The sequence below is a fragment of the Delphinus delphis genome, chromosome 13 (assembly GCF_949987515.2).
Source record: "Delphinus delphis chromosome 13, mDelDel1.2, whole genome shotgun sequence".
Classification (NCBI taxonomy): domain Eukaryota; kingdom Metazoa; phylum Chordata; class Mammalia; order Artiodactyla; family Delphinidae; genus Delphinus; species Delphinus delphis.
The window spans coordinates 73,356,751-73,380,822 of NC_082695.1; the positions used below are offsets into that span (position 1 = coordinate 73,356,751).

General features: G+C 40.0%; 1 protein-coding gene across 2 annotated transcripts in view; it reads left to right on the plus strand.

The window, feature by feature from the left end:
- The window catches only part of MALT1 (MALT1 paracaspase), a 59,720-nt gene that overhangs the window by 15,564 nt on the left and 20,084 nt on the right, over window positions 1–24,072 (plus strand). The window contains exons 3-10 of one of the 2 annotated variants that reach the window (XM_060029137.1): window positions 3,542–3,663; window positions 7,897–8,056; window positions 9,707–9,885; window positions 10,304–10,400; window positions 10,996–11,028; window positions 13,927–13,953; window positions 15,700–15,732; window positions 21,234–21,437. In XM_060029137.1, the coding sequence (XP_059885120.1) occupies window positions 3,542–3,663; window positions 7,897–8,056; window positions 9,707–9,885; window positions 10,304–10,400; window positions 10,996–11,028; window positions 13,927–13,953; window positions 15,700–15,732; window positions 21,234–21,437 (855 nt within the window). The remainder of the gene's footprint in view (window positions 1–3,541; window positions 3,664–7,896; window positions 8,057–9,706; window positions 9,886–10,303; window positions 10,401–10,995; window positions 11,029–13,926; window positions 13,954–15,699; window positions 15,733–21,233; window positions 21,438–24,072) is intronic. The other variant, XM_060029138.1, reaches the window with a different exon arrangement.

Sequence of the window (24,072 nt, forward strand, 5' to 3'; positions counted from 1 at the left end):
CATACCCAATAGATCTGTTCCTGGAAAAGCTGTGAATTACTTCGCTAGTAACTGCATTGTAAGAGAGAACAACTCAAAGGGAACCTATGATGAATCCTTTTGTCAGGTCAAGAATCACCCTAATTTATCTGTTTAGTGATTCCTGCAGGGGTTGTAGTTTTATTGTGTAATGTCTTGAGCCGGTTGCTCTATACAGGTGTACACGTGTTGAAAGCACAATCCCCGTGTTCCATCAGACCCAGTCAGATTCTCTCCGGCTTACAGGAAATCAAGTAACCTCTCTGACTTCTTTGCAGATGTTATCTGAAAATAGGCTCGTTTGCCAGGAAGCTGTGCATTCAACCTTTAAAACAGAACTTTCGTCTGCCTTGGTACACCGTCCAGAGCTCTGTGTCATCTTCCCTCTTTACTTTGTTCAGCACATTCTGCCTAGTGGGCGCTGCGCGAGGGTGGTTAGAGGTGACCGTGGTTCCCTGTCGCACACGAGACAGGGTGGAAAGAAATATGTGTGGTTAAGACACGGGAGGTGTTGTGACTTCTCTCTGTGCTACTCACCAGGGCAGGTTCCAAATCACACTGTGCCTTTCAATTCTCAGTCTTTGAAGCAGTAGATAATAAAGACATGTCTTTGATTGCTTCTCGAAGACTTAGACTACTAAAATTGTTGGTACAGGACAGATGTATCAACTGTGAGTTTGAATGTCTGTTAAAAATCATTCAGTCTTGTCTCCCACAAAGGAAGCTTTTAGAACATCCTGGTCACATGGGCGCCTTCCTCTGAAGTCATTCATTTCTTCGTAAGACCCTCTAGAGAGAAAGCCTTTCGGTTTCCTTCATTCTCATCTCTTGTCTCTTTGTGTAATAGCAGAGGCTCTTGGCCACAGTACATTTGGAAGCACTGCCACGGCACAAGACACTGCACGGTGCCTGACAGCCTCCTTCCAGTAAGAGAGGCTCACTGTGGCAGAAGATGGGATTAGCATGGGAGATGCATTAAGAACCATCAGAAAATGATAGCTATGTGAGGTGATGGATGTGTTAATTAACTTGATTGTGACAACCATTTCACAAACGTATACCTATACTGAATCATGTTGCACACCCTTATATATATGCAGTTTTTATTTGTCACTTATACCTCAATGAAGGGGGAAGGAAAAAAGAACAATCACTGGGATAACCCAAGGCTTAAAAGGGTTTTAAAGCCCAAGAAACCTTAGCTCTGCATCCTGGTTCTGCTGTTTTACAATGAGAAAAAAAGGAATCTCAGAGAAGTTAATAATTTACACAGGGTAATTTGGATGACTTTCTGCAAATGACGTAAGTTCATTTTCCTCATTGTAACATAGATCTAGTTAATATCTAACTCACGTGATTATTTTGAAAGAGATCAAAGTGCTGGGCATATGGAAAGCAGCCAGTAAATTGCCGTTATAGTAATTTTTGTTATTACTATACACATTCGTTCAACAAATATGTGTTGAACACCCACCGTTTCACATATACCAGGCACTGTTCTAGGCGTCTGGTAACCTGGTGGCTGAGACAAGAGCTTCTGTTTTAGCAGGTGACACAGATAATAAGAAACGGGACTTGGGGTGATTAGTGCAGTGAAGCCCACAAAGTGGGATGAGTGTAATGCTGGGTGGGAGGGGGGAGGTAGCTCATGTTTCCTGGACCAGCTGGAGACCTGGATGATGAGAGAGTCTGTCAGGAAACAGTGGGGGTTAGGGGGGAATCCAGCAGAGAACCAGGAGGTGGAAAGGCAGGAAAGAGCTTGTCTTCCGAAGGAAAGAGGCCCTCGCGGCTGGAGCCTGGTGGGCACGAGGGCCTCGTTGGCCATGTAAGGAGCTTGGGTTTCATTCTAAATCCAATGGGAGGTCAGTAAAGGGTTTTATCAGAGGAGTGACATGGATTAATTTGTTTTAAAAAGACATTGGGCTGCTGGTTGGAAGTAAGGAAAGAAAGTTCGCCGGCTGTGAGAATAGTTCAGTTCGGGAGGGGATGGCGGCTTGGATTAAGCTCATGGCATTGAAGATGGTGAGATGTGGAAATGCGTAAGCGACAGGCCTCGCAGCTAAATTACACGTGGGGAAGGAGGACATGGGCAGGAGGGGTTTGGGGGGGCTGCTAAGTTTCCGTCCTGAGTAACTGGATGCTTGGGGTGAGGCCGGGGCCTGGTTTATCTTCCCTGAGATGGACAAGACTGGGGGCTCTCGCGGAGGAGGAGATCTTGTGTGGGATCTTCCCGGACCGGGGCACGAACCCGTGTCCCCTGCATCGGCAGGCGGACTCTCAACCACTGCGCCACCAGGGAAGCCCAACTCCAGGATCTTTGACAGGAAGCTCCTGTCAAAAGTTTTCCAAGTTCTGATGCTGGTAGTCATTTCTCAGATGAGAACTGTTTGCATCACATGTATCAAATTTATATCCTGCTGTTCTGTTTCTGTACCTTTCTGATTACAGAATAGTTTTAATGCTAAATCACAGCATTGACATTCATATGCCCTTTCTTTTTTAATATTTATTTTTTTATTTAGGCTGTGCCAGGTCTTTTTTTTTTTTAATTTGTTTATTTGTTTTGTTTTTATTTTTGGCTGTGTTGGGTCTTCACTGCTGCGCACGGGCTTTCTCTAGTTGCGGTGAGCGGGGGCTACTCTTCGTTGCGGTGCGCAGGCTTCTCATTGTCGTGGCTTTTCTTGTTGTGGAGCGTGGGCTCTAGGCGCACAGGCTTCAGTAGTTGTGGCACGTGGGCTCAGTAGTTGTGGCTCGCGGGCTCTAGAGCACAGGCTCAGTAGTTGTGGCGCACACGCTTAGTTGCTCTGCGGCATGTGGGATCTTCCCCGACCAGGGCTCGAACCCATGTCCCCTGCATTGGCAGGTGGATTCTTAACCACTGCGCCACCAGGGAAGCCCCATGCACCAGGTCTTAATTACCACACGCAGGCTCTTAGTTGTGGCAGGCAGGATCTAGTTCCCTGACCAGGGATCGAACCCGGGCCCCCTCATTGGGAGCACAGAGTCTCACCCACTGGGCCACCAGGGAAGTCCCTCATATGTCTTTTGAAGACATTTAAGTGGTATTTAAACTCACAGTTGTCTTACTAACAGCGCACCTAACTCAGTTGAAGGGCTGGCCGGATAAGCCTTTATGACTAAGTATTTCTAGAGCTGGCACAGAGAAAACATCGTGACTGCTGTATGCAGACAGCTATGATAAGGCTCATCCTGGTTTCAGAGGCGTTAGAATGTGGAAAAAATGTTTCTCAGAATTGAAGAAATATGGCAAACATTTTTTTCCCCCAATCGTGGGGAAGTACAGTAGATCAAAGTCTTCTGCAGGTGAGTTCCTTTCCTCCAGGTTTTATAGAGCCTGGAACTCACAAACTCATCATCTGATGGAGAAGGAGATGTGAATGGGTGATTTATAACCAGGATGAATATGCAGGTTATTTCCAAAATATTTCTTCTTTTGGTTTCAGAAACATAAACAAGGAAAACCCCTCTTCTCTGACTTTATATAACTTTTTTTTTTTTTAAGGAATAAAGATCACTGTAAACCCAGAATCCAAGGCAGTCTTGGCTGGACAGTTTGTGAAGCTGTGTTGCCGGGCAACTGGGCATCCTTTTGTACAATATCAGTGGTTCAAAATGAATAAAGAGGTAATTTTTTAATGTCTTTTAAATGCCTTTTAATTCCTCTGTCATGAGAAGAGAGAAAGAAAATTAATTAGCCTGTTGTCTTCAGTGTGTTTTTAGGAGTTTTGTTTGAGGATATGATAGGTCCTTGTTAAAGGATCTGTGTTATTACCGGAGTGTTTATTCAGTAATCATTACTTTGGTAAGCAGTAATAAAATCAGTTCTCTATTCTGAAAATTGTGGAAAATCAGGAGTACTTGGGGCAACAATGTTAACAAACATGAAACATCACCAGTACATTCTAAAATATCTACACAAAATCCTTTACAACAGATTATGTTCCAGTCTGAATCTTTAAAAGATTTTCAAAGCAACATGGAAGGCAATATTATTTTAAGCATTCCCCGTAACTGTATTATATCAGAAGATTTAGGCTTTTATGGTAGATTCTGAAGTAAAACTCAGGTCGGTAGAAAGGGGCATTTATTCCTTTTGTGGAAGGATTGTATCCCCATGCCACCCAACCAATAATTTAAAATTGCATATTGGAATCCTCTTGTCTTAAACATTCTTTGAGCACTCTGCTGCTGGGAATTTCTCAGTGGTCTGGCCACGTTGTGTCCCACTGTGGTGGGCTTCTCTCTTCTCCCTCATTCATCTCCCCTTGCTCCCTTCCCTCCTAGATGGTACCTTGAAACTCCATTATTCTTTTCAGCCTGTTAGTCACATAACTAAACTTTCTTTCCAACTCAACATTAAGACTCCATTTGCAAATCTGAAACTAAGTTCAAGAGCTGTTCCGAGATGACAATCTTTCCTTTGATGGGATCAAAGGATCCCATCAAAGGAAACGTGTGGATTTGTACAATTTTTAATTTCCGTCCCTCACACACAGGTGAGGTAAGGCAGATGTGAACTGCAGTAACAGGACTGCACTGGCACCAGACAGGCCTGTGTTGGATCCTTGACTGTTAGTAGCGACTCGAATTCCTATCGTCAGGGGTTGAGAGAACTTAATTGATGAGATAGTTTATGTACCAAGGCTCTCGAGAGATGGTAACTAAAGTTATTTTACCATATTTTCTCAATTGCAAAGTGGCTTTCATTTTAATAAACACCTTTTGAGGAAGAAATCATGGACAAAACTTACTCTATTAAGTATATCATTTGTGAACTATGTCCTGACTTGAGAAGGGGAGGAATGTAGAGGGTGAGCAGTGCGTCGTGGATTTGAAGAGTTGCAATGGATTTTAAAGCCCTTACCAGTCGAGTTTTGTCAAACCACACTTAGGTTCATAGTCTATTTCAGGAGATACTCATTTAACAACTACTTGTTGGACACCTGTTTTGTGTCAGGCCAGGTTCTAAGTCCAGGATGGTGAAGCACCGACACACAGGGGCCCTGCCAGCTCCACTGGGGAAAGACAGTGAGCAAATAAGATAACTCTGTGAGTTAAGAGCTGTGAGAACATAAACAGCGTGATACAAAGGGAGAAGCCACTAAAGGTCTTAAGTAGGAGAAGTAACATGATAGAATTTTTGTTTTTAAAACACCAACTTGCTGCTTGAAGGGAAGCAAGAGCAAAGCAAGAAGACCAGTTAGGGGCTCCCCTGGTGGCGCAGTGGTTGAGAGTCCGCCTGCCGATGCAGGGGACGCGGGTTCATGCCCCGGTCCGGGAAGATCCCACATGCCGCAGAGCGGCTGCGCCCATGAGCCATGGCCGCTGAGCCTGCGCGTCTGGAGCCTGTGCTCCGCAACGGGAGGGGCCACAACAGTGAGAGGCCCGCGTACCGCAAAAAAAAAAAAAAAAAAAGACCAGTTATCTAATGCCTACACTGGACTAGAAATAACAGTAGTGTGGATTAGGACATGGCAGTGGAGATGGATCAAAGTGGGTAAGCCACTTTATTTTAGAGATAGAGTTCATCAAACCTGACAGATTAAATGTGGAGCCTGAGGGGAAAGGAAGAGAGCTCAAGGATGACCCTAGATTTTCTACTTAAGCATCTGGGGACCTGTTATTTACTGAGGTGTTAAGAGACCGGGAGAGGAAGAGATTAAGGGCAGAAACTCAAGAGTTTGGTTTTAGACATGTTAAGTTTGAAGTGCCTATTGGATGTCTAAATGCATCTAAGTCAGCTTGGATACCTCAGGAGACAACATTGAAAGTTTGTTGGGACTTCCCTGGCAGTCTAGTGGTTAGGACTCGACGCTTCCACTGCAAGGGGCACAGATTTGATCCCTGGTCAGGGAACTAAGATCCCGCGTGCACGGCCAAAATAAATAAATACATAGATAAATGTGTTAAAAAAAAAAAAAAAGAAAGAAAGTTTGTGTAGTGGAGGAGGAACCAGTAGAGAGACTAAGAAGAATTTGCAAGATAAGAGGAAAACCAGGAGAGAATGGTATGAAGCCCTTGGGAAAGTATTTCAAGAAGAAAGGGGTGGTCAGCATTTTCAGTGCTGCTGAGAGGTATGTGGGTCAAGGGGGGGTGTACTTGGGATTCTTTTGTTTAAGATATAAAGGTACTAGAGTATGTTTGGGGGAGTGATACAATAAAAGGGAGAAATAGATGCTAAAGCAGAGAGAAAATTGCAGGAGCAAAGTCAGAGAGGATGAGGGGATTGTTGGAGAGGAAAAAACCTTTCTCCCACCCTCTCATGCTCAGTCCCTGGGGGCCTGTGAATTAACAGGCAAAATACAGATTAACAAGAGAAGTTTATTCATATGGGAAATTACAAAAGAAGTAGTCCTGTGATTGGTTACAGTTAGAGGAAAAGGGAGGAAGGAGAAAAAGCCTCTCTGGGAAGAACAAAGGGGTTTCTTTAGGAAATAGATACAAAGGGGTTTCTAGGAGAATAAACAGGAGATGAGAAAGTTTGTGGTAATATCTATTCATGCAAGTGCAAATGGTCTTTCCATCTTCCTCATGGCTATTTAAAACTTCCCTGGAGAGGGGATTTATGGTAGGTTTCCTCTTGGTCTTCTTCCTAGGAATAAAAGCCACCCTGAAGAGGGGATTTATGGCAGCCTCATTTCCCAGAAGTTTCTGCTTTTGGTCAGATAAGGAAAGCTCTGATAAGGCTTCTTTCTGCATCTGTTGAATCCTAAACATCTTCAGCTTGAGCTAGTTTACATACCAGCTTTGGGACTCTGAGTGGTTTAGGATCCCCATGCAACCCAAGCCCAGGTAACCTTTGTTAGGAAGACACGCTTTCCATTTTAACAGGAGGGAAGAGAGTTACAAATAAGCACAGACTAAAGTCAATGGCTGAGAGAAGTGGGATTGCAGGAGGTTTGAGAGAGAAAGTCCACAGGAATAGCCTAGTAGGAAAGCAGACTTAGTAGGTTCACGTGGTTAGGATGGTCAGGCAGTGCTAAGGCAGCCTCCATCCCAGTTGTCAGATCTTCAGCAAAATGCTCTCTCTCCGGTGCAGGTTCTGAGAGGAGAGAGAGCCGAATTCAATTGGTTGGAGTTTGGAGACGGAGAGCTTATTAAATAAAGTACTTTGCAAGGGAGCCAATATATAATGAGGCACTTGACAAAGCCCTTTGACAATATGCCAGAGTTGGGTGGTGCTGATAAATTGATGGGAGCAGCTAAGGTGAAAGAAAACTTAACGTGGTGACCAGAGCCCAGGAGTAAAAGCTTGGGAAACCCTTGCATGGGCCTTCCTTCCCATCACTGATAGGCTTCCCATAGCCCTTCTCCACCCAGACCTTGAGAGAAGCGTATTGGTCACGGCATCTATCCTCTGATAGAATTTTGCAGATGAGGAAATGAGGCCTTGGGGTAAAATAACTTGCTCTTATACTGACAGCTAATTTGATCAGAACAGAAATAAAGAGCCAAGCCTAACTTTCTGTGATCCCTTCACTCCATCATGGGTTGGTCATGTTGTATGACTACTTAGCTCATAAATGTTACAATTCTAGATTCGTTAGATACGAATGATCAAACAATTTTAAATGACAGATTAGATACCTTTCTATTAGTGAGTTTGGGGAAGATATAAGGGAGAGAGAGAGCCTAACTCTCTTGTTAACAGATTTGTAGAAGACTGATTTTCTAAGACTTCAGTCCCAAGTTACTCAAAATGTTGTTGTTTTTTAAGTAACAGATACTTTAGAACTGGGGGAAAAAAAGATATACTTTGCAAAGTTCCAAGAACATCATACATTTTGCACAGCACGTTTTTATAAGGTGTGTTTTGATGAGTCATTCATTTTTATCCTCTCATTGATTCTTTCACAGATTCCGAACGGAAATGCATCAGAACTTATTTTTAACACGGTGCATATAAAAGATGCAGGCTTTTATGTCTGTCGAGTTAATAATAATTTCACCTTCGAATTTAGCCAGTGGTCACAGTTGGATGTTTGTGATGTCACAGAAGTAACAGAAGGCTTCCAGAGTAAGTGATAAAGTAACTTGAATGCTGGGATGGGAATTGCCTTTTTTAAATTTTATTTTAAATGTTTACTTTTAAATAAATAATTTCAAAGTATCAAAGATAGTACTCACATATGTACTTCACCCAATATAATGTCACCAGTCGATAATATTTTATCCCATATCCCATGTGATGGATAGATAGACAGACAAGACGGTTTGGCCCTGCTGCTGACCTATTCAAACTTGCCACCTTTCATGGGTCTGAATGTTGTGGTCTCTGGTTTTGGGAGAGAAGAGAAATCTAATGCCGTCTTGCTCACTTTTCAGTTCCTTTCTATACTTTTTCTCCCAAACTATTGTATTACTTCTAAAAACTTGTGTCATGGAATAAAGACTATCTATAGAGTTGAAGTAGGCGTGACAGGGCATATAGTGCATCATTTGCTGCAGTGAAGCCTTTCATCCAACTGGTTTTCTACTTTTGCCATCCATCTTTTTAGTCCTATAACCAGTATTGATCAAGGGAAAAACCCAGTGTACTCTAAAGAGTAGCCATCAGGTATTATTTTTTCACACAAACAGTCAAGAACCATATTTGTCATTTTTGCTAGACAAAAAGAATGAGGGAAACAGACTTTTTGTGGCCAATTTGTCTGTCTTCCATTCTTCTCTCAATTTAGCTTTTCCTACACCCGAATAAAGTCTCTAGAAATAGTCATGATTAATTGAGTGATTTATGTTTCCCTAGAATGTTTCTGTGCATGTAATTAACTTTAATATGTTTATAAATGGAATCTTATTCATTCAACAAATATTATTGATCGCCTGCAATGTGCTAGACACTGAGTTTCATTGTTACTGGATCACATTGACAAGGCTTCTGTCCTCAAGGCCCTTAGAGAGTAACAGATGAGCATTCAATAGATAACGCGGGGCTTCCCTGGTGGCGCAGTGGTTGAGAGTCCGCCTGCCAATGCAGGGGACATGGGTTCGTGCCCTGGTCTGGGAAGATCCCACATGCCGCGGAGCGGCTGGGCCCGTGAGCCACGGCCGCTGAGCCTGCGTGTCCGGAGCCTATGCTCCGCAACGGGAAAGGCCACAACAGTGAGAGGCCCGCGTACCACAAAAATAAATAAATAAATTTAAAAAAAAAAAAAAAAATAGATAACGCTTAACCCATCCATATTTATTCAGTGCTAATAACAAAACTCCTAATTTTAAGGCAAGTTAAATGAAACAGCAGAACGTAGAGCTTTCTGTTTTGAACAGAAACATCACTCAAGGTGTTTCTGTCCTTTGCTCCCACCGAAAAGACTCTGTGGCCAAACACATTTAGGAACCACTTAAACTGTTTTCCCCTCTTAAATACACAGTGCATACTAACACTTGGAAAACTGAGAAGTCCTGCAATAAAGACATCTGTTTAACTTTGTTTAACCCAGAATGTTCTAAACTTATTTGTCTATCGCATCCTTTTATCCACAGAACATCTCTTAATATTTCTAGATGTGCTACAGTTTTATGAAACATCATTTGGGAGATGCTATTGAAGATTGTAAAAAAAAAAAAAAAAAGATGGATGAACTTGAAAATATTTTTTTAATTAAAAAAAATTTTTTTAACCTCGAGATTTTATTTATGTTCCGTGATATTTTTCTTTTAATTTAAGGAAGTTTGGATGGCGTCTCTGACTCTAAGTTGCAAATCTGTATTGAACCAAAGTCCCAAAAGTTGATGCCTGGCAGCACGTTGATCCTACAGTGTGTTGCTGTTGGAAGCCCCATTCCTCACTACCAGTGGTTCAGAAATGAATCACCATTAACACATGAGACAAAAAAGCTGTACATGGTAGGAAGTTGGCCTTGGGGGTATTTGGGGGGGTTAATATGTAAAATAGTATAATTGAAAATTACAGTGAATATTAAAATTCATATTCTCTGGGGTGTTTTAATGTTTTCAGTATTTTTTCAAGTTCTTTATTATCTAATATTAATTGATTCTTATATTTGCAAAAGGGCTAGAACACCAGCCCACATGTAAGTGCTTGTATGAAAAATGTCAAACTGAGTATTGCATCAGACTCACCACTGTTAGATTCATTGTATTATTTGCTTGCTAATATTTGACCTAATGAATGGAAATAATCTAGGAATGTCTGAAATGTTAGGATTTGTAGGTTTAAAAAAAAAAAAAACTCAAAATAACTTTCTCCAAGCCACTTAAATTAAAATTGAGGAAATGTGAGCATGTTCTAATATTGATACAGGTGCCTTATGTGGATTTGGAGCATCAAGGAACCTATTGGTGTCGTGTATATAATGATCGAGACAGTCAGAACAGCAAGAAAGTAGAAGTCATCGTAGGTAAGCAGTATCGCTCAGTATTCTGACACATGGAGCCGTATAAAATGAAGTGTTTGAACAGCGGAAATTCTGTTCACCCATTGAATTTAATGGTATGTTAAACAAAATAACTGCTGATGCTTAAGTAGAAATTTGAGAGCATACATACTAAAACTCCTAATCAGGATTCACATACAAAGAGCAGAAAGAACTGTAAAAAAGGCTATTTTATTGAGACCGTTTTCATAATTTTTTTAGTTTTATCGTTTATGTTAAACATTTATGGCAAAAATGTATTCCTCAAAGCTTTAGCTAAAAAAAAAAAAAAACCCTTGATTTAGGGGAAAAAGATTTTTAATAAACTATTTTTTCAAAAAAAATCACAGGCATATAAAGAAAAGAATGATTATTAACCAACAATCCCTCTATGAAGTGCATAATGTGGGGGTGTGTTCTAGTTAAGCTTAATGCATTTAGTTATGTTGTCAGTAGGAGGAGATACTGATGCATATGTTGGTTTGTCAACGTATTTCTGTGCTATTTATCTCTGCTTGATGGCTGCCCTTCCTAAGATCATGAATTACAATATATTTACATTTGTTTTCTCTGAAACAAGGAAGAACAGATGTGGCAGTGGAGTGCACTGAAGGTAGTGTAATCCTTTGGTTTGAAACCAAATATCCCGCATGCTGGTTCCTCTTGGGATTGGTGGAGTGCCCTGGTTTACTGAGGGCAGTGATGGAAAAAATACTAGCTATAAGAAAAAATTTTGATAGAAGGATACTGTATCTTAGTCTTTGAGGGTTAATAAATTACCAGAGACACTATTAAACTGACATTAATTAAAACAACTAATTTTTATTGTAAAGCAATTATACCCCAATAAAGATGTTAAAAAAAAAACAACTAATTTTTAATTGATTTTCTATTGTATATAAAAATAAAGTTCCTGGGACTTCCCTGACGGTCCAGTGGTTAAGACTCTGCGCTTCCACTGCAGGGGGTGTAGGTGCGATCCCTGGTGGGGGAACTAAGATGCCACATGCCGCATGATGTGGCCAAAAAATAAAAAATAAAACAAAGCTCCTGTACAGCACCTTACGAATAGTGAACAGTTGCAATTAATTCTTAATGTTAATTATCTTCATAAAATTTGTAAAAATCCATGGCTATACTGTCATGGGTAGTTGTTTAGGTTATTTTATCTGTCCTTTAGCCATGGTAAGATGCCTCTCAAATGCAAATGTAATTTCTATAACAGTTTCAGGACAGGAGCTTTATTGTTTAACGCATGCTTTAGCAAATATTAAATATCCTGTTTTAATATAAAATTTATAAGATCCATTTTTTGAAGCTACAAGGCTGAAGACTATATATTATGGTAAAAGTGACATGGTAGATTAAAAAGAACTGACAGTTATTTTAACATAAACTTTTATCTTGTTTTAATTAACCAAAGCCTTGCACATAAGTTGTAATGAGTAAATTTTAAAACTTAAATTACGTTCCCCTAGTGTGATGTCACTGTTTTGCAAAATTAGGTTTGTGGATAGCAAAGTATTTTTTCAATTTCTGCCTCTTTATTATAAACCCTTAGGCTCTACTTGAGCAAAGTAAAAAAATAATGTTAAATCTTACGTTTCCTGGTTTTCCTGTCCTTCATACTGCTATGGTGTCACTTTGAAATACTATAAGTACTGTTTTCATCCCAGTCATAGTTGCGGACAGGAATTCTCTAGCATAAAGCAGTTCTAATCCTGTGACCTATGGGCCCTACATGAGGGAATCTATGTAAAGAAATCCTAACCAAACTCTTCTTCCTTCTCCTTTTTCAGCTAATTGCATGATTTTTAAAACCTCCTAACATTGGAGACCTCTAAGAATAAACATAAACTAGCATTGCTGTTCAGCTTCTGGGTAATGCATGTATATTACCACCTTGCTGCTTCTTTACCTGCAAGATTCTTCCTATAATTTTTGCAGTGGCAAACACACTATTAAGTAATAACTTTCAGATAAATCTGTTCCAAACACAGATGAAAACCCAACTATGAAACTACTCCAAAAATTTCAGATGGAAAAATTAGATCCAACTCTTCTTTCTAAAAAAGTCTTCAAAGTTGAGGCATTTTATAGTTGGTGGAGTGGCACGTGTTAACAATGTCCCAACATACCGTATCTTTTTTTACCTGTAGAACATGATGTGACCTATTTTATGTGCTTCGTTAAAGATACTTGATCAGGAGAAGGGGTAGGGGGTTGGATAGGTGGAGCTCAGGGGATTTATTTAGGGCAGTGAAAACATTCTATATGGCAGCTGTAGTGGTAAATACATATATGCAGGTTTTAAATCGTTTAGGAAGATCAGAGGAGGGGGATCCCAGGATGGAACACAGAATATGACAGAAGAATCTAAACCTATTGCAAGTGTATGAAGCAACCTCACTGATTATGGGATGGAAGAACAGGTGCTAACCTAAGTACCTGGGAATGAGTGAACACAGAAGGCAGAAGATATTGTACAGAACCCTGTACTCTAGCCGATACCACTCTGTAGTTGATTTTATATCTCATAGAAGTTACTGCATAATATTTTATGAATAGTATAGCATTTATAATTTGTGAATGTTAATTTTTATCTTCACACAATTTGTAAAGGAAAAATAGATGGCTATAATGTCATAGGTATTTGCTTAGATGATTTTCTTTCCGTTAGCCAGGCTCTACAGGCTAACAATTCTGAAACCACTATACCTCCAAAAACACGTTCCACCAGTGTAACCAGGAGAAAAACATCAGACATCTCCCGATTTACAGACATTCTACAAAATACCTCACCGATAATCCTCAAAACTGTCAGTGTTATCAAAAACAAGGAAAGTCTGAGAAACTGTCACAACAAAGAGGAGCCCAAGGAGACACAAGTAAATGTGATGTGGTGTCCCGAATGGGGTCCTGGAACAAAAAAGAACTTTAATGGTTCATTAATTGTGACAAATACGCCTTACTGACAACAGATGTTAGAAATAGGGAAACTAGGTATGGGTGTCTGTAGAAACTCTCTGTAGTATCTTCACGATAGTTCTGTAAAATCTTGAACTGTTCTAAAATTAAAAGTTTATTCTCAAAAATATCATTTGAGGTTTTTAATTAGTTTCATGAAGTGTGTAGTCGAGGCCATAGACAAACCTGTCTCGTGATTGTTTTCATCCAATAATTGGCCAGCATATCTAAAACTTTGATCAAATTAAGAATGAGTCTATTTAGCTTTTCGTCATTTAATGAAAGTAGTAATCGCTCAGGAGTCCTAACTGATGTCCACAACCACGTTCTCTCCTCTTCACAATTTGACTGCATGACTTCTCCTTTATGGCATTTTAAAAGTTCTAACCTGATAAGACATTATAACACGATTCAGCAGTGCAAGAATCAACTTCTTTTGTCAGTCTTACTATCTGTGCTAAATTGGCAGATTATTTAAAGGTTATTTAAATCTATTTAAATTATTTAAAGATTATTTAATCTATTTTCTCTTATTTTATTTTAGATGAATTAAATAATCTCGGGCATCCCGGTGAGTAATACAAACATTAAAACATTAGCTTTAGATATTTAGTTATTGAATACAGTAACTTAAAGATACTATAGATATTTTCTATCCTTGTGAATAACTCTGTGTCATCAAAAGGCAGTTAAATGGGGAAATGCTTGCTCTTTAATTTGAAAGACAAGAAGCAGCCTTTGAAAGAGTGACAGGAGTAACATCTCTGAACTCACCAGACCCCTGGGTCCTTGTTCAAAGCTGCTCAGTCATTGAACACATCTGAACTAGTTGGGTGGGTGTCTGTAACGGAAGTAAAATTATTGTTAGTGCTGTACAGATGAGTAGTTCGTCATTGACCATTAAGGGACTGACCGTTGGCAGGAGTATTTATCATCCTTTGGCCAGTTTTAATCAGAACAGATTTCTGAACAAGTTAAGCTAAAGGGAAGCCTTACGTGAGATGAAAGGCATAGTAATAATGAGGACTCCATAAAGACCGAGGACATCAGTCCAGGCTGTGGGCATTCTGAAAGGCACTGATGGAACCTGTGACTATCTGAAAATAAAACCTCACAGGAGTACAATAAGAAGGTAGTTATATGTATCAGTTAATATATGTAGAGATCCCTCTTATTTCTTGACATGTGATTTCTCATAGTTTTAGCACTATGACTAGTTTGCTTAGTTTTGTGCCCATATTTTGTTAAAAAACATCTGTTATTGTGAGTGATGATTGGGCTGTGCTGATGACACATAAGCCAGTGAGACAAACCAGAACGCCACTGTTACCCCCATGTCATTCCTGCTGTGCCAGCCTTGAGCTCCGGGAAGCCCCTGTGAGACGTGCTTCAAGCACCCAAAACTAAGTGGTGTTGGAGAACCACCCTCGTCATGTAGCTAGTTGCTTCTCTTGATCTGGTTAGGAATCCCCTTTTCCTAAGTTTGTCTGTTATTTCATGCCCTTCAATGAACATTATGAAAAGCTATTTCAGGAAAACTTTTGCAAACCAGCACCACTAAGCTTCTAAAATTTTCCCGACCTCCTCTTTCATTATATCGTTACTCCTCAAGAGTTAGAAACACCAAGAAATTTAGTTTAAAAGAATTTAATATATTTTTAGTGGACTCTAGTAGCATATATATTATTAAAAATGCAAACACTCTGTCTAAGAGACATATTACTGACTGAACTCCATCTTTCCCTGCATCTCTTCCTGCATGGTCCTTGAGAGTGGGAGGTATTTCATTTTATGTATAGTTGATGGCAAAGAGCGTGACCACGGAATGAGATTTCCTAGCTTGAAAACATTGGGCAAGTGACTCAGTCTTTCTCTGCCTCAGATTCCTTATTTGTATAATGGAGGTAATAACAGTACATACCTCATAAACGGAGATGATTTAAATCAGTTATATTTACAGCACGTACAGCAGTCCCACGCCATCATTCAGCAGATGTGAAATTCCTGCTGCTGCTTGCCACCACCAACCATTTTCAGATTGTAATTTCTACCTCACGTGTTAAAGAGTATCACCCCCAGCTGTGGTAATCAATTACCAGAGACATTCTCCTGCCCCGATTCCGACTCTTGTCCATCTAGGTACATGTTTTTAATCAAGAACCTGAAAACCTTAAAAATCATAAATTAGCCGTTAGGATCCACATTCTGCCCTTCGGTGCTGCAGATGCGATTGTTCATTGTTTCCGTATCTCTCTAACCCCGAAGATGGATCGTGGATAACAGCTCCTTATCTTTTTGCATTTTTACCTTTCTATAGATAATAAAGAGCAAACAGTCGACCAGCCTTTGGGTGAGTAGAGCTTTAAAATGCTTCATCAAAATATAATTGTAGCATGTAACTCTTTTATGGGGATCATGAAGGGATCTGAGACTTTTTAAATTGACAACTTTTATAAATATTTGAATAACATCGAAACCAAATGTTTTATTTTGGATATGTATACAAGAAATTACAGAATAGGAGACTTTAAAATATTATGAATTCAGTTTCAGGGACCAGATCAGCTTCTGTGGAGTGATTTCTGTGTTTGTCAATGTACAAACAAATATACATATAGACAATAAGAAACATGTATAGGTCACATAAAAACGAGTAATACTATATCTTGGTGGAGTTAGAGGTTAGGAAAGCACGAAAGAGGCTGCCATAGCAGCTCTACATGTTGAAGGATGAATAGGAGAAGGGCCTTCCAGATAGAGGGAACGTGAAATCCTAAGTAAACTTCGTAGAGAAAGAATACAGGGTGCCTGTTGTATTTGGGGAGTTGCAGGTAACAAACGATTCTCTAGAACATGAAGAGAAGGAGCCTGGAGAAGCAGGGTGAGTCCAGGTCTTGAGCCCCATTTCTCAGACAAGCTATTGGAAGGAAACTTGATAGAGGGGTGAGATTTGTCCCTCTGAAAGGCCAGTCTAGTATCGGTGTAGAAAATAAACTGGAGGGAGACATTGTTTAGGTTAGGAGAACAATTGAGACTGTTGCAATGGTCTAGATAAGAAATAATGAGAATCTAAACCAGGGTAGTACCAAGACCATGCAGAAGAAGACAGAACAAATTCAAAAGACCTTGAGGTGATGGAATCAGTAAGCTGTTTTCATCACCTCACCATAGGGTATAAAAAGTACAGCGGAAGCACCATGCCTGCTCCAGATTCTTGCTGGACCACTAGGCAGGTGGTAATACAGCCCACTGAGTTAGAGAATACAGAATCAAAAGCAGGATTCAAAGGATAGATGACCCTCATTTTGGGACCTAACCGGTTTGAGGTATCTGTGTCGCGTCTAGGCGGAGATACACAGCAGGCAATTGTGCACGTGGATCTGGAATTCTAAGGAGAGGCCAGGCTCGGAGATACCGTCATGAGCGTCATCAGCATAGAGGTGGAGGCTGACACCATGAAGGGTAGCATAACGTGGGATTGCTCGGCCCGTGGAGAAAAGGGCACTGACTGGGGAAGGGGGGTGGCCCACACAGTGTTGAACAATTAGAATCAGTTGTCACTGATCAGATAGCATATATAAATTCAGGTTTCTAGATTCTCCTGAAAATGGTAGATTTTGAGTGAGAGCTGTCAGTTGTGCTTAAATAGTAGCTGTCCCTGTAAAAGGGCATGTGCCCCTGTTTTCCTGTCATGTAATCTTCTCAGTCTACTTCACTCTCTCCCTCTCTCTCCTCCCCTCCTTCCCCACATGGTCTCACCAGGTAGTTAAATTTCTTTACATGGTGGCTGAATCCCCAAACCGGAAACTCTCTGGACTTAAGGTTGAGACCCAGAACTGGCAAAGTGTCACACTACATTAAGCTCAGAGAGAACTACAGGGCAGCCCAGATTTGGAGCCGGGGGCAGGGGCCAGGGTGAGGGTGACCACACTGCTTAAAGACAAGGAAGCCATGGTTCCGCAGGGGCTGCCTCTTACCACAAGCTGGAAAGGCAGCCTGGATTAGAATATGAATGGTTTTGTCTAAGGAACTTGGACTTTATTTTGTAGGACATAGAAATTAAAAGATCTGATGCATGAAACCAACAAGGACTGTATATTCACCCAGTCAAAGTTGATGTTAATACTCAATCACTGAAAGATGGCCAAAGGTTTTTTGTTGTTGTTGTTTTTGCGGTACGCGGGCCTCTCACTGTTGTGGCCTCTCCCGTTGCGGAGCACAGGCTCCGGACGCGCAGGCTCAGCGGCCATGGCTCATGGGCCCAGCCTCTCCGCGGCATGTGGGATCTTGCCAGACCGGGGCACGAACCCGTGTTCTCTGCCTCGGCAGGCGGACTCTCAACCACTGCGCCACCAGGGAAGCCGCAAAGGGTTTTTTATTTAAACACTTATATAGCACTTAATATGTACCAGGTCCTTTTCCAGTTGCTTATGAATATTAACTCTTTTTGGATGAGATGAGTAATACACTATTAGAATAATCAGACATAAAATTATTGATGTAACTTGTACCAGTTTTTAAAGAATACATTTCATTAAACTTTGGAAGATGTCTAGGATCATGTAGTTAAAATCTCTTTCTGAAGTTGTTTTATCCTGTTGCTTAATCAACTGGTGTTTGTGTTTCCTTTTTCCAGTGAATGGTTTGTGTTCAAGAAGTTGTGGGTGGCTCTTACAGTAAATGTTTTTCTACAGAAAATTTCTTCCATTTATTTTATCACTTGAAAACCATCATAAGTCGCTTATATAGTTGCTATTTTGAAGTTTTCTTTGATTCCTCACTCTTGTCTCCTCAACTTCAAATTTTACTGTTTCTTTCTCTGTCATAGCTCTAAAGTCTGACTTTTCCTTTCCCTTTCTACAACCAATTCCTGGAATAAGACTTTGTCACCTCTCATTTCGACCACTGCAGTCTGCTTCTCTATTCTAAATCCACCCCAGTTCACCTATCGTTCAGGAACTGGTTTACCAGTAGAGTGGGCAAGGTAAGTTCCCTACCCATCATCTTTATTACCATCAAACTGAAAATGCTCCAAGACGGTTTAGGAACTAGCTGTTAAAAATTATCCTTGGGGAAAAGTTTTTGAAGAGTTATGGTCAATTATTGATGCACACATTTTAAGCCCGTAGTTCTCAAATTGCTGAACCCTTGCATTCTTTTTTTTTTCTTTTTAATTTATTTATTTATTTATTTATTTTTGGCTGTGTTGGGTCTTCGTTGCCGTACGCGGGCTTTTCTCCAGTTGCGGCGAGCAGGGGCTACTCTTCGTTGCGGTGCGTGGGCTTCTCATTGTCATGGCTTCTCTTGTGGCGGAGCACAGGCTCTAGGCACACAGGCTTCAGTAGTTGTGGCACGTGGGCTCAGCAGCTGTGGCTTGGGGGCTCTTGAGCTCAGGCTCAGTAGTTGTGGCGCACAGGCGTAGTTGCTCCGCGGCATGTGGGATCTTCCCGGACCAGGGCTCGAACCCATGCCCCTTGTATTGGCAGGCGGATTCTTAACCACTGCGCCACCAGGGAAGCCCTGAACCCTTGCATTCTATAAATAATGCCAAGTGTTCCTTCCAAACAGATAACAAAACCAGTGAATAAATAATCGATCTTAGCAGAAACAGCCTGTATGGTTAGTTTGACAACTGTTCCCCCAACCAAAAACCCCAGTGATTTTTTTCTATTACATACCTTTATAATTGTCTTCCGCCAACAGAAAATTTTAATCTAATATATATCCTAAACTATCATAATATCCCACCACGAAACCCACGATGCTTTGCAGACACTTTACTACTTGAATCGCATTGGGAACCCCATGATTTGGACTGTAATGATGTCAGCCAGTGACCACACATCCTCCACCTCCTCTCACTTAGGAGCAGATTGAACTGAGTCCATCAGTGTATTGACATTGGCTCTGAACTCTGATAGGGTTGATGGGCTCAGAAAAACATGCTCTGAAATTTTTCTGTGGGTTAGCCAGCTGAAGTGTTCCTATATAGTGCGTAAATTGGGGTAAGAGTACATTTCTAGTTTATTTAAGAAGAAACTTTAAAAAAAAAAAAGGAAATACAAGTGATCATGTTTTATACTGCCTCCTAGTTGAAATCCATCCTGAGTATTCTCAACTTTTTTTATTGTTTTAAAACGAAAGGCAGTTTAGTAGAGGCTTTATGTCTCAATTTACTTATTTATTAAACAGTCTTGAAAATTGGCCTTTTCTTTGGAATAGAAGAAGAGATTATCATTTGTACAGGACTTGAAGTGACTTTTATTGAGTTAGAAATGTGGCTTAAGTATCATTTCATGTTTTTCAAAAATGTGTATACTCATAAGAATAGGCAATGAGCAAGAAATCTCCGAAAATGTCAGTGTAGAATAAACATACCATGACAAGGGGAATTCCCTGGCCATCCAGCAGTTAGGACTCGGCGCTTTCACTGCCGAGGGCCCGGGTTCAATCCCTGGTTGCACAAGCCGCGCGGCGAGGCCAAAGAAACAAAAAAAAGATACCATGACAGAAGTATTGAGGATTTTCACAAAGTGGGGTATTCTGCCACTTTGAGAGGGTCACATTCTTTTAGTTGGTGCTAGTTTTTCTCCAGACCTTGTTTAACTGTAGACTTAAATGCTCTGTGGAAAGAGAAGAAATTCCACCAGAGATTTTTGGTGACATTTAATCATCTTAACGATCTGAAGCATCTGAAATTAGATGACATATTGTAGCCATCAAGTCAGCAATGTGATTATTTGTGCCTGTTTCAATTGCACAGGAGTAGTATCCATGTTAATTTATAAATAAGCTACTTAACAGCACTTTGTGACAAAGGCTGGTCACCAAGTCCTGGCCAGCGTCAGTCTGGGACTGCCACGTGCTCCTGTTCCACCTTCTCTGCTGCTCTCTGGTGTCTCCATCATGGATTTAGACCGTAACGTGCTGCACACACCCCACTGCCAGCCCTTGAGAAAAACATCATGACAAGTTCCTGTTGTCGTGGCACAGTCTCAAGTCTTTAATCTTTAACCCCACCCGCGACTAGCAAAAGTACAATTCTGAAGACCTCTTAGGCACTAAGCTATGCTCAGCCTTCCACAACTCTTTCGGACAAGCTATACACCAGATAAAGCCAGCTGGTACTTTTAAAGGCACAGGTGTGGATCTTTTGGCCTCTTACAAACAGAACCACTTTTTGTATGAGACCACGTCCTTGAGCAAAGCCTCAGTTCACTAAGGTCACAGATGGAACTGCTAAGGTATTCATACAAAAAGTCTTCATGCAGCCCTGAGGTAACCACATCTCACCCAAACACGAAATTTTTTTTAAAGCAGCTAACGGGAGACAGTACATCAACTGAAAATTTAAAAATACAGTATTTGTTAAACTCCTGCTTTTCCCTCCTCTTTGGCATTTCCCCTTATCTGCTCTGATGGGAATTCTTCCTTTCCCTCTTTTTGATATTTCTTTTGTTTCTAGCCTGTTCATTGTCAGCAAAACAGAACCTAATTTGATGGGAACCCAATTCCAAACATTCTTTGTTTAAATTTGCTCTAAAAGTCTATATTGAATATTCTTTCCTTCTGTTGTAAATCAGTAAAAGTATTACTTTAATATTAGTTACTATTATGCTTCATATACAGCTAATATCCTTTGCCTGGTTCTCAGAAGCATCAATTAATTTCAGTTGTTTGAGTCATCAGCCTCTGTATTCCTCAGTAGAGTTTATTGGTCTGCTATGTAAGGTGATCACTCTAAAATGAAATTAAATAATGAAATCTTATGTGTAAAGCATTTTATTAGGTTTAATTTTTATATCCTCCTTTAAATTTCTCCCCCTCCCCCCCCCCTTTTTTTTTAAATAGCAAAGGACAAGGTTGCTCTTTTGATAGGAAATATGAATTACTGGGAGCACCCCAAGCTTAAAGCTCCTTTGGTGGATGTGTATGAATTGACCAACTTGTTAAGACAGCTAGATTTCAAAGTCGTTTCACTGCTGGATCTTACTGAATATGAGATGCGTAATGCCGTGGACGAATTTTTACTGCTTTTAGACAAAGGAGTCTATGGTAAGATGTTTATCATCTTTGCTTTTATAATTATCCACTATTTTTCTTGTATAAGTTAGGTTAAGAGTTAAAAAACAGAAAGGCATGGTAAACGGATTGTTGAAAAGTTTTATTCTTGTAATAAAAGATGGATTTTGATCTTCATTCCATAGTTCCATATGACTAATTAGCTTGATGTCTTTACTTTCATGTGTCAAAACAATGTTGTTCTTATTAGAATTCTTACCTACCTTACGTGATTTTGTTTTATTGACTACGAGAGCTACAGTAAAGTTCAATGACCAAATAGCAAATTGTATATTCATATATGTTAAATATTACTGTGTGTGTGTGTGTGTGTAGCGTACAAAATGCTGTAACCGAATGAACATTTCAAGTTTGTTTCCTTTTTCTAAATATTGCATAGTATTTTCAGGTCTTTTAGTGGACAATAGAATTTAACAAGAAAATGTTGGTGAGTGAGACATATGAAAACTATCAGTAAACTAAAGTTTTATGCAGATGCAGTTAAAGATGGACCTCCACAAAAATTCTAACAGTAAATTTGTAATGGTTTTTCTCATTCTTTTAAATATGTTAAGAACACTACATATATGTCAGTGATTCTTTAAAGAGAGAACATGCTGTCAGTAGTAAGCAGTTTCTTCGGTAATTTCTTTCTTTTAGTGGGCATAACCACAAGCATGGAACGGCCAAATGTTGTGCTGTGAGCCATGTTTCTCAGAGTTGTGCTCACCACGATGTTGTGTAATAACATTCAACTGCTGGGAAGGTGACATCTCCAGGCCTGTTGTCAGGATGCCACCGATAAACAAAGCGTCTATCTGGCTTCTATACCTTTCCAATTATTTTACTTCAATAATTTCTAAATTTAGCCTTTTTACTTCTAATTAGAGTCATATGATGAGGCAAGCTTGGTACAATTGCTGAAGGTTCTCAGAGTAGAATTTTTAATGGAAGAAAAGATTTTTTCCAAGATTTAACACATTACTGTATGTGGGATGAGGGACAGTCTTAAAATCGTACTAAATAAGTTTTAAATGAGTTTCTTCTTAAGTAATAAGGATTACAGTTGTTAGGCAAGTGAATCAACAAATTAAATCTCTCAGATTTGGGATTTCAACTATTATGCTGACGTTTTAATAACATAATCTTGTTTATGAGTATATAAAGTGATGAATCTGGGTGAATCCGTTCATTTGTCTTATGAAAATATGGTAGAATATACGATACTAATGTGCCTTTGTGGTAGTTGGTTTATATTTTTAGTCTCTAATTAGGTGGTTGGTTGATTATTTTTACATTACATAATTTATCTCCATTTTTAAGTGCATAGATGGCTTAAACAGGAAAAGGCTTCTAAAACTTCCCCAAAAGTAAGGAGGTAGAAGGAAAAAATATTTACCGATTTAGGTTTTGGAATTGGTGAAGTATTTTAAGAGTGAGGGAATTTTATGAAGAATTATGTACTTGATTATTTGTTCTCATTTCTTATTAACATTATCACCTTGGCTTTAAGTCCTTGGTTTGGCTTTTTAAATCAAAACTTTTAATTGCCCCTGCAAGCTTGAGAACCAGAAATATTTAAAGTTCTGGCAAGAAGAGTTCAGCTTATGCTGAAGCTTTGCCCCAGTATGAAAACCTCAACTTGGAATATGGAATAAATAGGTATATTAAAGCGAAATGGCAGCTTAAGAAAGCTGGAAAAGATGTTTACATACTACTGATTCATGTCTTAACAGGGTGGCTGCATTATATTTTGAAGTATTGTGAATATCCCAAACATCAGACACATCTACTTTCAATGTAAGTGTGGTAGAGGCCTGAGGGCATAGGCGTTTCCCCTGGACTGTGCCCTGTGTCCAGCTGACAGCCCCGGGGGGCCAGGAGCACTTCGCGGGTAGGGGAGGCCAAGGCAGAGTCATAGGAATTTCCCATTAGACGTGGGAAACACAGGCATTCAAGTTTATGCCCTTTTGTACTATAGTGCCCTTGGGTTTGTGAGAGAAATAAAAATTAACAGAAAATAAGTAACTCAATTTTTAAACATACATAAACATTAAAAACACAATCTAAGAACAGGAATAACTGACTTAAATACTACATGTCCTTGAAGATAAATAAGGATAAAGATTTCAGTTGTATACATAAACTAGGATGGAGAATAACTACATATTTGGCTTGATATCCACCCTACCTAACACCTTTTTACATTCGTCACTTGCTGCAGCTTAGATATGCTTTGATAGAAAACAAGACTAAAGGAGTCCCCTAGAGTCTGTCATACAGAGTGAAGTAAGTCAGAGAGAGAAAAACAAATACCGTATGCTAACACATATGTAGGGAATCTAAAAAAAAAAAAAGGGTCATGAAGAACCTAGGGGCAGGACGCGAATAAAGACGCAGACCTACTAGAGAATGGACTTGAGGATACGGGGAGGGGTAAGGGTAAGCTGGGACGAAGTGAGACAGTGGCATGGACATATATACACTACCAAATGTAAAATAGATAGCTAGTGGGAAGCAGCCGCATAGCACAGAGAGATCAGCTCGGTGCTTTGTGACCACCTAGAGGGGCGGGATAGGGAAGGTGGGAGGGAGGGAGACGCAAGAAGGAAGAGATATGGGGATATAT